Below are 13,088 nucleotides of genomic sequence, written 5' to 3' on the forward strand. Positions count from 1 at the left end.
CATAATAATGTTTGATTTTGAATATAATTCAATTATGCTTTAGGGGGAAAATATGGTTTGATGATATAACCATAAATTTATTTCATCATATCTCCCTCTGTTTCCGTCTCTCTGTCTCTCTCTCTCATCATTTAATCATTTAAGCATGACTTACATTTATATGGTGTTTTAAGGTTTGAGAAGCCCTCTACATCTATCATGTAATTTAATCCTCAAAACAACACTTTCCTCCATTTCATGAAGATTTAACAATAGCAAAAAAACCCACCTTTCCCCCAAATGGTTTCTTCTAGCATTTTTTCTGCTTTAAAATAGCAACCACAGCTGTCCATGGAGGTTTTCTGAGGGTTCTAATAATATTCATCAGTTTTATAGCAGGAGTCAAAATTATCTAGTCCAGAATATAGTGCATAGTTTTAAAATTAAAGTTAGAGTCTGCTTCTCTAATAAATAGCACTTCTCAGGAGTCTGAAAACTTTTTGTAGGAAAGGATAATTTGTAGGAAACTGAGCTATCAGTTATCTTTGTCCCCAATTTCTGTACAACTTTGAATGTCACCATTCTTTGGTAAATACATAGACATAAAATTTTCAGAGATTAGAGGAAAGTTGCCAAGAATGCTGGAGGTCAAGACACAAGTACTCATATAGTCCTGCCCCATTTCATTATTAAGTAAAAAGTGGGATAGGGTGAGATTGTGTGTGTAGGTACAACATGCCAACGATTATAATTTTGTCTTTAGTTAGGATGATCTGAACTTTGCTGTCAACACTTATATTATCATTGTGTACTCTGGATGAAGTTATAATCACAGTATAATGGATACTAGGATTAGAGCTGGCAGGGACCTTAGAGATCACCTTTCTCAATCTTCTCATTTTACATTTGAGGAAACTGAATCCCAGAAAAGTGACATCATTTGCTCAAGGTGATATAAGTAGTAAGTAGGTGAGTCAGGATTTGAGCCCAGATCCTTTCACTTCAAATTCAGTGCTAGTTACATTATATGAAGATACTTGTGATAGGTTATTTTTTTACATGTGATAACTATTCTTTTATAAATGCTCAAATACTTAAATATACCCGTGATTTCAGATTTAGAAAGTTTCTCCCACAATACAGATTGCATCTCACCCATGTCTGCCTATCCTGTATGATCCTTGTCCATGTTCTTTGCAATAAGGTCCACCCTAATGTGCTGGAGATCTCCTTGCTTTCTACTTTTATGCAGTTTTTTTAAAGACTTTAAAATAAAAAAAGTATTTTTTAAGAATTATTTTGCAATATTTCTATTCTTTTAAAACCTGAAGTAATTGTTTGACTCTCAGGGACTTTCCCACTGGCCAGGTTTTCCTGGCTTCAAGACCAGCTCCCTAGCCACGAAGCCACATTGACTCTCAAGAAAGGTACAAGATAAAAAAAGAAGAAAGAGAAATGCAAATTTACAAAACTCACACTCATCAGATTGGCAAAGATGGGGAGAAAATGGAAAATGACAGTTGTTGTAGTATTTCTGAGAATACAGAAGCCTTATGCTATTGGTAGAGGTCTGAATTGGCTAAAACATTCTAGAAACCAATTTGGAGCTAGACCCAACAGTAACTAAATCATGCATTCCTTGTGACTCAATGATACCTCTACTAGATACAGTATCCCCCAAAGATCAAAGATATAGAGAAAGGATAACAAATACAAAAACATTTACTGGCAAATTTTCTGTTGTGGTAAAGACTCTCAGAATGAGCTGTTCCAACCCATAACTGAACAAAACTCTTTTCTACCATATCCTTATAAAGTAACTAACCAACTTCCTCTACATGACTTGCAGTGATGGAAAGAACCCACTCCACTTCTGGAAAGTTCTCATATTTACAAAGTTTTTCATTAAATCAAGCTAAAATTAGCCTTTCCATAATTTACATTCTCTGTTCCTCATTCTGGGGATAAATGGAATAAATTTGGTCTGCTTCAAATATGGAATCCCCCCAAGACTTCTCTTCTCAGGGCTAACTAGTCTCCTTAGTTAGTTGTTAGTATATACTGATCCTTGTATGGCATGAATTCTAGTCCTCTCACCGTTTTGGTTACCCATTCTGGGTGCATTCTAGTTAGCTAATATGCTTCCTACAATGTGGTACCAGGAACTAAATGGAATTCTCCAGAACTGGTCTGACCAAAGTAGAATTGAGAGAAAAACATGGGATTTATTTCTTAGGATAAGGATGTATAAGATATTAGGATGAGAATAAGTATGTATAATAAATACTGACTTTAAGGGATAGCATCAACACTGATGTGGTATATAAATAATTGTTAATGTAACAAAGGAAGTGGAAAGCAAACAACCTGGTTTCTTTGTGTAAAAGAATCCTTAACTTTATCTGTGGGGCCTTGATTTGAATCAGAGTTCTGCTTCTCATTATCTGTTTGAACTTTGACAAGTTACTCAATCTCTCTGGCCCTCAGTTTCTTTATCTATATAATGGGGAGGTTGAATTAGATGATCTCTAAAGTTACTTCAAACTCTGTGTCTTATGACTCTATGATCCAAGAAAGAGTGTAATGGGCCTCAGTGGATAGAGCACTGTGTCTGAATTTGGGAAAATCTGAGTTCAAATCCTACCTCAGATATTTACTAATTATGCAACCCTGGACAAGTTATCTCTGTATGTCTTAGTTCCAGGGTTGTAGTGAGGATTAAATGAGATTATATTTGTAAATTATTTAACATAGCACCTGGCAGTAGGTAAGTATTATATAAATGTTAGTTATTATTGTTATTTTATAAGTACTATTTTTATTGTTGTCCTCTTTATTTTGAACACAATCATGGGTAGATTCTAGCCAAAAAATGTTTCCTAGTGACATTAAGGATGTTTGGGCAAAGTTCACATGGAAGAAAGAGGCCTTATTAATGGAGAAGTTCTATAGATTCTCCTACTTTTGGATGTCATCATGTTGACTTCATTGAGCTGTTATAACTAGAAACCAGAGGTGTCATACAAGTGCAGTCAGAAATGGGTTAAAATGTAATTGATAAATTAAAAAAAATATGATACAACATATATAATGATAATTTGTGAAGGAGTTTAAAAAAATCAATATACAGCCTGCCAGGATCTGTTTCTGTTTGAGTCTAATACCACTGCTATAGAGCCTTCTCAATGAGCTCAATGTTTACTCAGGAGATCAGTCTCGTAATCCACAAAGCAAAACAAATATCCAAACTAACAATGCATAATGTTCATATTATGGCATGCAGTTGGACAGTCAAATCATTGAGCTATCTATCTCACATATACCATGGATTAACACTAAGACTGAACTAGGTTTAAAAATTAATGAGAAGATCAAACCATAACATATTTGAAAACTTGCTTACTATTTTCACTGGTTCCAAGCTGCTCACTGCTGCAAAAGCCTATCTTTTAATACTATTATTCTCCCATTAACATTACATGACTCTCTGTGATTCACAGGACCCCAGAAGCACCATTGTTAATTATAAGTGATTCAAAGGATGATAGGAAATGCATTGTGGGTATAAATAAGTTTCAGAATTTTATCAACGATGACTTTTATGCAAAACAGATCATGAAGAGTATGTAGTATGGGAAAGGTTGGTGATATCAGTCGTGAAGCAAAAGTAAGGAATTATGGATGGGCAACTTCCATTAAATATCATCCCCCCTCAAAAAATAATGTAGAGGAAGGATTCAAACAGATTGGGTAGTTTCTCTCTGGAAGATTTATGGAAGGACATGAACAAGAACAAAACAGGATGAGAAGACATGATTGGATTGAGAGATGCATTGGTAAAAGGATTATATGTGCCACTGAACTCAAAAATCCATTGAAGTGTTAAAGATTGCATTTTTTTTTACTGTGATGCCATACTTTTGCCTCATATTTAGCTTCTAGTCCACCATATCCCAACTCCAATATTTTTCATAAGAATAATTTTCTAACCACATCTCTCTTATCCTGTACTTGTTGCAATTTGTGATTAAAAAAAAAAAACAGGCCTAAGACTCTACATTTATAATTACAAAATTCATAGAATTAGTTTTAGCTTATCATTCTAGCCCTTTAAGATCTTTTGGGATCATGACTAATATCCAGTGTGCTAGCTGACCCTCTCAGCTTCGTATCATCTACCATTTTTAATAAGCATATAGTCAGGACTTATCAAATCATTGATAAAAATGTTAAACATCACAGGACCAAGGACAGCTCCCTATGGGCAGTGTAGTAGACCTTCCGTTCCAGTTTCACCACCATCCATTAATGATGCTAATCTTTAAATGTAGCAGCTCCACCAGTTCTGAATCCACCTATTAACATTTACCCCACACCTCTTCATCTTGTGTAAAAATATTTGATGAAAGATTTTATCAAATACTTTATTGAAATCCAGTTTTGCTATGTTTATGACATTCCCCTGATCTACTAGTCTACTAATCATATCAAAAAAGGAAGTTAGGTTAGTCTAACAATTCATGTTCTTGATGAACTGAAGATGACTAGCTCTTAGGGAAACACTATTTTCCTATCTATATGGTCACATACAATTCTTTTGATAATACTAGAATTTTGTTAGAAATTTGAGTCAAGTTCATTCACATGAAGTATAAAGACTATCCTCTTCATAGTTTTTAAAATTAAAACAACGTTCATTCACTTTCAGACCTACAATACTTTTTCAATTTTGTACAGTGAGCTAGGAACCATGCTCACTATGGCCTCTTCTTGTCCCATGCTTGGCACCAATCCTTTTTCCACCTTCTTTCCTAACAAGTATAACCATTACCTGCCATGTGGTATCCTACATTATCTGCTCCCTAGAGCCTTGTAGTAGCCAGGACTTCCACTAAGTCCTTCTGTGTTGCAAATGGAATACAAAAGGACTGCTACTCAAAGGTATCTCTGGTATAAGGGCATATAATGGAGGATGATTCAGGGACATGGTGGAAGCTACACAGGTAACTTCAAACCTTGATTGTGGGGTTAGAGGGTTACAAGAAACTCTTATGGTTGAGAAGTTGGATCCAAGACCTTTGCTTTATTTTGAGTGTGAATGTCACGTGTGTGGAATTTTGTCATCTGGAGAAATTGTCAGCATTGATGCTTCTTATAAATAGCTATAGAACTGACAAAAAAAATGAAAAATTTCTAGTGTTTATATAAAATTCATGTTAACCACAGTCATTTAAGAGAACTAGCTTCCATTTATGGGAATTATGGTGCACATAGTCACTGTTGTGTACAACATTAATGTGACAGATTAATTTTCGCATAAGTTGTATTTAAACGCATTAATCTAACATTTATGTTCAGTCTTCTCTTGATTATGTAGCGTGGACATGTACTCATGCTGATCCATCAAAGATCTTTGATTTTGTCATTGGATGATTTACCCATGTGGGAATTCCTTTCCCTGATGCAGATCACAATCTTTATTTACTATAGTCTTGGAGAGTCATCAAGGCTCAGAGAGGATAAGTAGCTTGCCTATGGTCATAAAGTTAGAGTCATAAGTTGGATTTGAATTGGGACCTTCCTGACAATACTTTACCTTCTATACTGCACTGCCCCTCCTCAAAAAGAAAAGGGAGGTGGGTGTATACAATGCTAAATAATTTGACTAATTACTGCTCAGAAGAAATACTTGTGGTTCCAGTCCTGCTACTGGCTGTATCACTTCTTGTTGTTGTTTCTCGGTCATGTCCAACTCTTTGGGACCCCATCTGGGGTTTTCTTAGCAAAGATACTGGAGTGGTTTGCCATTTCCTTCTCTAGTTTACTTTACAGATGAGGAAATTGAGGCAAACAGGGTTAAGTGACTTGCTCAGGGTCCTACAGCTAGTAAGTATCTGGGGTTGGATTTGAACTCAGGTCTTCCTGACTCCAGGCCTGACATTCTATTCATTGTGCCACCTGGCTGCCAGTAGGACTCCTTAGGTTACTCCTAACTTCTCTGGACTCCCTTTATCTCAATCTGACCATTCATTCATTCACAAGAATTTAGCAAGTTCCTATTACATGTTAGGCATTGTCTTAGGCACTGAGGATACCAAGACAAAATCAAAACTTTCCTTGCCCTTGAGAAGTTTAAATTCTATTGCCAAACATATGTTATCATCTATAAGGACACAGATAAATCATAATGCTAGGTGAGACAATGAAGAAAGAAAATACTTAGTTTCTTTGGGGGAAGGAAAAGAGTCAATATAAATCCAAAATACAATTATAAACTGTTTGGAATTTTGCCAATTGCCATGAGAAATGCCTAATAAAAACCATTTAGAGAAAAAGGGTAGGATAGGAAAAATGATGCAGTTTTTTATACATCTTCCTTTTTCCAGAATGAGATGAACATTAGCATTTCTTATTTATTCACTAGCACACATCATCGCGGGTGCTAGGTAACTCGACAACTGAAAATAACAGAAAAATCTGTTATTTGATTGAAAACAACAGAGAAAAACTTAGGCCCACAAGATTCCACAGTCTAGGAATTCTAATGGTTTTTTTTTTAAAGATCTTAGTTATGTCTATTTACAATGATGACTGCTGGAAACAGCAGAGAATATGTATTCCTGCCAAGAAGAGATTCAATGGGATTAGTTTTTAAATGAGGTGTCACCTCTCTCCCTCCTTCCTTTAGTCTGCTCTCACATGTGCCACGCCCCCCGCCCCACCCCACCCCCACCTAAGACTTCAGACTGATAGGTCCAAGGGAAGCCTCCTGGTTGTCTCATCTATTACCATTCTCTCCCTCTTGAAGTTATGTTTTTATTACTTTGTACCTACTTCGCATTTACTTACACATATATATAGGATCATTGAGTTAGAGCTGGAAGTGATGTCAGAGGTCATTTAATCCAACTATCTGTTATTTGGTCAATACAATGTAAGTTCCTTTATGGTAAGGACTGTTTTTTTTTTTCTTTCTTTCTCTCTCCCTTCCTTCCTTCCTTCCTTTCCTTCTCTCTTTCTCTCTCTCTCTTTCTTTCTTTCTTTTCTGTATCTTCATTGCTTAGCAAAGGCCTTGTACATAGTGAGTACTTAATCATTCTTTACTGAATTAAATTGAATTAGTATTTGGTTCTGCTGAAGTCCTGGAAAAAAACCCTCCAAAACTGATGGGGCATCTACAGATTCACACTTCCATGAATCTAACTCTTACCAGCATGATCTTTCCTGAAGCAAGAAAAAAGAGCAAATGAAGGCTGAGAAGTGACCATATTTCACTCCTATCTCCTCCAGTCTGATTTCCTAAATCTGATCACTACGTCAATGACAAAATAGCCCTGTACACACAGCACTGTGGGCTTCTTTTCTTATTTCTCATACCCTAAACCAAGCATTCTGGGGGAAATAATGAGCCACTCTTCCTTGGAAAATATAATTCATCTCCTAATTTTAAGTCATAATGCTTATGCTTTTTAGGATGCCTGAAACTTTACCTGGGATCTATAAAGATAATTGTAGAAAGAATACAGCTGTGTTTAGTCAAAGCACTTGCTCACCAGTGAACAAGATTACTGTTTTCATCTTAAATCACTGGAGGCCAACACTTCTTAGAATAGAACCTATTCTCCTCTCAGAGTGACTCAACTTGGCCTTCAGACACTCTGACACAAATTTCCTTGTATAATTAACATTTCTAGGCCATTTTATTCCTTCTCCAATAAAAGGATTACCATAACAGTGTGTTTGTGTGTGCGCACACGTGTATGAGTGTGTACGCATGCCAAGGACTGATGCTGGAGTTGTCTTTGTAGTCAGTTGTGGTCCTGGGAGCCATAGATGGGAGACAATTTGTCATACTGCGGACATTTTAACCTGTAAGCTTGTTTTGAACTTTTAATTCAGTTTGCTGACCTAGAAATTCGATAACTAGAGGCAGGCAGGTATAAAATCATGATTTGAGTTGTAGGAGAGAGTTTTATACCACTACTGCCAACTTATATAATGCCTTAAGGTTTTCAAACCACATTCAATACATTATCTCATTTGATCTTTCCAACAACCCTATGGAAATAAGTATTACAGATGAGAAAAGTAAACCTCAGAGAGGTTAAATGACTTGCCCAGGGTGACATAGCTAATAAGTCTAAGGTGGGATTCAAATTCAGGTCTTCCTGACTCCAGGTCAAGCATTCTATTCGCTATACAAAAGAAAGGGAGAAAGTAAAGCCTTGGTATTATTCTATAACCATAATTCCTGGATATGTAGATGAACATTTGAATTAATAGGAAGGTGACTTTCTGCTTTAAGTAATACCCTTTCCAAATTTCCCCAGCACAGCAGAACACTCTGCCACCAGAACCACTTGAAATGATGCTTGGTCCATGGCCTTCTCAGAATGTATGTGGATGGTCAACAAGGAACATCTCTTACCTCACCTCCTGTCCTATGAGTTCCGTGGGCACTGGGTAAGGGAATGGGGAAAACACAAAAGAAAAGCAGAAGGGTTAAAAGAATAAATACACTTTGCTTCATTACAGGTTTGAAAAGTAGAACATTACTCTGGGAGTTTCAGAATATATATAGCTTTGAAAAATGTACAGAAATGTACTCCAGAGGATGAGGATCACTTATCATTCATGTATCAAATTCCCCCTCCCCCAAATGCGTGAACAATGAAACAGTTTACCTGTCCTGACTATGAATGTGTTAACATATTTTTCCATTTAAAACCAAAATCCATATATAGTTAGAACTTAACCATTTTTGTCTACAAACTCTGTGACATCTTCCTTTTAACTCTGCAAATTGAAGTCTGAGAGAACAAGCCCTTCTGCTCATACCACACATGCAGAGCTCCTGTGCTCCTGTCCTTGCCTGTTAGGGAGCTGGCCATTCTGTAGGAAGAAACCAAACCAATAACAGGATTTGGCTTTGCCAAGGCTCTTGTTATTTGGGATGGTAATGGTATTATGTTTCTGCTTGCAGGTGACATCATTCACCCTTTACTCACCAGAACATGACCTGCCAGATAGAAATTAGAACAGAGATGGCTACTTATTTATGATAACTGGATGTTCCAATCCAAGTGGAAGGACAAACCAGCACCCAAATTACAGTGGGCAAGATGACCTTCATCTCAAATAGACCTTAACCAACCTGGATAAGATGGAGAGCAAACACTGCATGTGATGGTCATATTGTTCTAAATCTATTCTGCAACCTAGGGTTTAGCATCTGAGTCAGGTTTCCACATCCAGTGGTCTTTTATCTCTATTTGTAAATGGTTGTGCACATCACAAAGTCAATTTTTGATAGTTTTGCAATGTGAGAGATACTTACTTTCAGGGGATATTGACAACCAGAACATCTTGGACAAGAACAGGTCTTTGGATTAGGGAAACATACAACCACAGGATTTACATGACAAATATTATCAGGACATCTGAGGAAATAAGACCTCACTCACTGTTATTTTTCCTGTGTTTATTTTCCTAGACACCATGTCTCCCTATGCCACATCCCCCAAAATGTGGGTTCAGAATCTAAGGTTTGCTTTGGGGATAGAAAAAGAGGTTGATGAATGAAATATTGCTTCCTGTATATAATTTTCAAGCTGGGAAACAAATAGTTATCAATCTCTGAATGAACGAGTCCCTGGTCCCTGGGTCCCCTGTATCAGGCAGCTTTGTTTGCTCCCAGCATGCACCCCTCAGCCAGCTTCCCTCAGATGTCCGACTTCAAAGCTCCTGGCAGAGCACATGGATGAAAGCCACTGTAACTGATCTAAAGCTATCAAAATTCCCATGAAACTAAGTGCATAAGTTTAAAGAGGATAGGGGGTAGGGGACAAATGGAATGCAAGGAACATAAGTGTTTGTTGGCCTTTGTTCTTGGAAGGAGGGAGTGCTTGGCAAGGGTAGTGTTTGAAACTTTAAGGAAGATAGCTCTGGGCCTGAAAGCAATAGTGCCAGATGCCCATTGCTAGACTATCCCCAGGCCTGATGAGAGTTTGGGCTCACCCTGGAACCCCCAGAGGGACGGCAGATGCTCACCTCGTATTGCCTTAGATCTTGTGCGAGCTCTCTTGTCGTCATTTTCTAAGCTCATCTGGAAGAAAAGAATAAGAAAAACATGAACAAGAATGCTCAGCCAGCATTTACCCAAAACATTAGGTAAAAGGAAGGAACCAAATTATAAGCCTGGTGATCTGATCAGGCTAGACTAACCCACTTCCTATTTTGATAAGACTCCTGGGCTGACAGAAGAAGAAAATAAGGAACATTTGGACACCTGAATGTCAGCAAAGCATTGAACAGTCTTATAAGTTATCTTAGTGGACAAAAAGGAAACATTTTAATGTTGGTGAATTTAGAATTAAATGATTTAATCTAGTCATTAAGGGGTCAGGTCTGTAGTGGAGTGCCCCAGGAATCTGTCCTTGGCCTTGTGTCATTCAACATCTCTGCCAGTGACTCAAATGAGAGTGTATGTAGTGTCATGCTTATGAAATTTGCAGATGGTGTGAAATTGAGAGGGATTGTTGATGATGCTGGATGACCAAATTATGGTTCCCAGCAATTACAATAGGTTAAAAGATGAGAATGAGAGTAAATGTAAAATCCTACACTTGACATAAAATTTAATTGTACAATGATAGAACGGGAAAGGTGTGAGTAAACAATTTGTGGGAAATTAAGGGTTTGGGTATACTGCAAGCTCAGTATGTCAGTAGCGTGGTATGACAGCTGCTAAAGAAAATGTAATGTTTGGGCTATATTGTGTCAGGAAAAGAGAGGTGATAACTTTGTTCTACTACCTCTGGATCAGATCGCATTTGCAGAATTGTGTTTAGAGATAGATGAAAATTTTAAGGTCATTGATCTTAGAACCTTGGAACACATCCCAAAGAAGGTAATCAGGATGTCAAGGACACTGGAGGCCATGTTATATGAAAATTAGTTGAGAGAAATGTTCTCTTTAGTTTGGGGAAAAATGGTTTGAATGTCAACAAAGCATAGGGCAGTCTTATAAGTTATTCCAGTGGACAAAATGGAACTATGCGGGCTAATTGATAGCACAATTTTGATGGACTTGGGATTAGTTAAATGTATGTATGTGAGGGTTTGAGCGGGGGTCAGAGAAGATGAGAGCTCTCTTTAGGTGAGGAGCTATCCTGTGGAAAAGAGACTGGACTTGTTCTGTGTGCCTCCAGTGGGCTGAAAGAGGGGTAATGTCTGGAAACTACAGAAAAAGCGATTTTGATTTCATATAAGAAAGAACTTTCTAAAAATGAGCATTATGAAATGAATGGGCTAGCTCTGGATTTCCCTGTCACTAGAGGTCATTAAGCAAATAATAGATGATTGATGATTTTTTAAATTTAAACTTTAATTTGTTAAAAATTAACAAGCATTATTTTCTCTTTCCCTCCCCCCAAGAAGAAAACAGAACAAATACTCATACTTGAGTAAAACCACTTCTCACAAGGGATGTTATGGAGAGGGATTTCTGTGCAAGTGCATGGTTGACAAACTGGGCCCAGTGCCTGGCATACAGTAGGCACTTAATTAATGTTTATAGACTATTATTGACTGCCTACTTCTAAAACGTTCATTCCAACTCAGATGTGGTGAGCTAACAGTAGGGTTTGGGGTTGGTTTGGTTTTGCTGACACTGATATACTGCTTCCAGGTTTCCAAAGTGCTTTACATACATTATCTCATTATCTCCTTTAATTAGGAGCTCTTTGCCCCAAGGAGAGCAGGGAACAGCTCCTGGTCCTAGGTAAGAACAATCAGTGGCAGCAATCCTGCTGTTAGTGGGACCACCTGTATAGCCCAGGTTCAGAGTGAGGTTCGATAATCTGATACCTCCTAAGTGTCTGAAGAGCCTCACAATGACAGTACTTTTGATATCCACACTTCATCGGTGTCTTCTGCCCTAGGGCCCTCCTGATTGGAAGGCAGAGTCGAGTCCCTCCCAAATTGTTCATTTAAGGAGAGTGCCAGGTCAGTCATCTCTTCGTTTCCCCCATAGCTGCCCTTCTTTGAACTTCTACAATCATTCATTTAGACAGTACCTTCTTCCCTTCCCCCTCTTTGCAGCTATCTTTTGTGGGTTGTTGTCTCTCATCAGAGTGAAAGCTCATTGAAGGCAGGAACCATTTCTTTTTCCTATTTGTATCCCCAGCACTTAGCATAGTACCTGGTGCACAGTAGGTGTTTAATAAATATTTTTTGACTGACTGATAATTAGCCCTTTGATGATTGCCTTCATTCAGTATAATGTAACAAACATAATAGCAATACCTAAAAACATTATATGGTAGTGTGATATAGTGGAGAGAGTATTGGACTTGGTGTCAAGAAGACTTGGGTTCACATCCTGCCTCATACATTTACTAAGTATGTGACCCTAAGCCTCAGTTTCCTTCTCTGTAAAAAGATGGAGGGAGTTGGGCAAAATAAATTCATAAGTTCCCTGAGAAGAAGCTTCTCAAAAGGTGTAACTCCTTCACAGGGTCAGATTTAAAGATTAATACTTTGGCTTATTCCAGCGGCACTGGCTGTGTCAGCAATCATCTCTATGTGCATTTTTCTATGTGCATAAATATAAAATCAAAAATATATGCATGCATACATAAGACAGGTGAAATCACAAAGGTACAAGGCCACTAGGTAAATACTTAGGGAGGTGGTGGAAAGACCTTTGATAAGTCCTATGGAAATCATTCTAATATAAACCCCCTTCACTTTAACCACAAATGACTCTGCCACTTTCTAACATGGTGTGAGACATTTTATTTTTTAATATACAAGATAACAAACCTGGGCTGGTGATACCCATACTTCTTATAAGCTGTTAAAACTGGAAGGGAAGTTAGAAAGTTGGAAAGGAAGTAGGTTAGTCCTCAGGTCCAACCTCCTTACTTTTGAGATGAAGAACCTTAGGGACCAAAAGAGAAATGATTTTCTCAAAGGCATAGATAGACCTGGGAGGAAGGGAGGTGGTACAAAGCTGGGACTGCAACCCAGGTTTTTTGATTCCACATTTTATTCTCTTTCCACTCCAGCATATGCTGACAGTTATAGGAACATAGGGAGAGAACATC

General features: G+C 37.7%; 1 protein-coding gene across 1 annotated transcript in view; it reads right to left on the minus strand.

Annotated features, from left to right (window-relative positions):
- MYT1 (myelin transcription factor 1) overlaps positions 1-13,088 on the minus strand; it is a 197,244-nt gene that overhangs the window by 88,434 nt on the left and 95,722 nt on the right. The window contains exons 3-4 of the mRNA XM_072633218.1: positions 10,030-10,084; positions 8,408-8,438 (exon numbers count right to left, since the gene is read on the minus strand). Coding sequence (XP_072489319.1) covers positions 8,408-8,438; positions 10,030-10,084 — 86 coding nt within the window. The remainder of the gene's footprint in view (positions 1-8,407; positions 8,439-10,029; positions 10,085-13,088) is intronic.

The sequence above is a fragment of the Notamacropus eugenii genome, chromosome 1 (assembly GCF_028372415.1).
Source record: "Notamacropus eugenii isolate mMacEug1 chromosome 1, mMacEug1.pri_v2, whole genome shotgun sequence".
Taxonomy (NCBI): Eukaryota; Metazoa; Chordata; class Mammalia; order Diprotodontia; family Macropodidae; genus Notamacropus; species Notamacropus eugenii.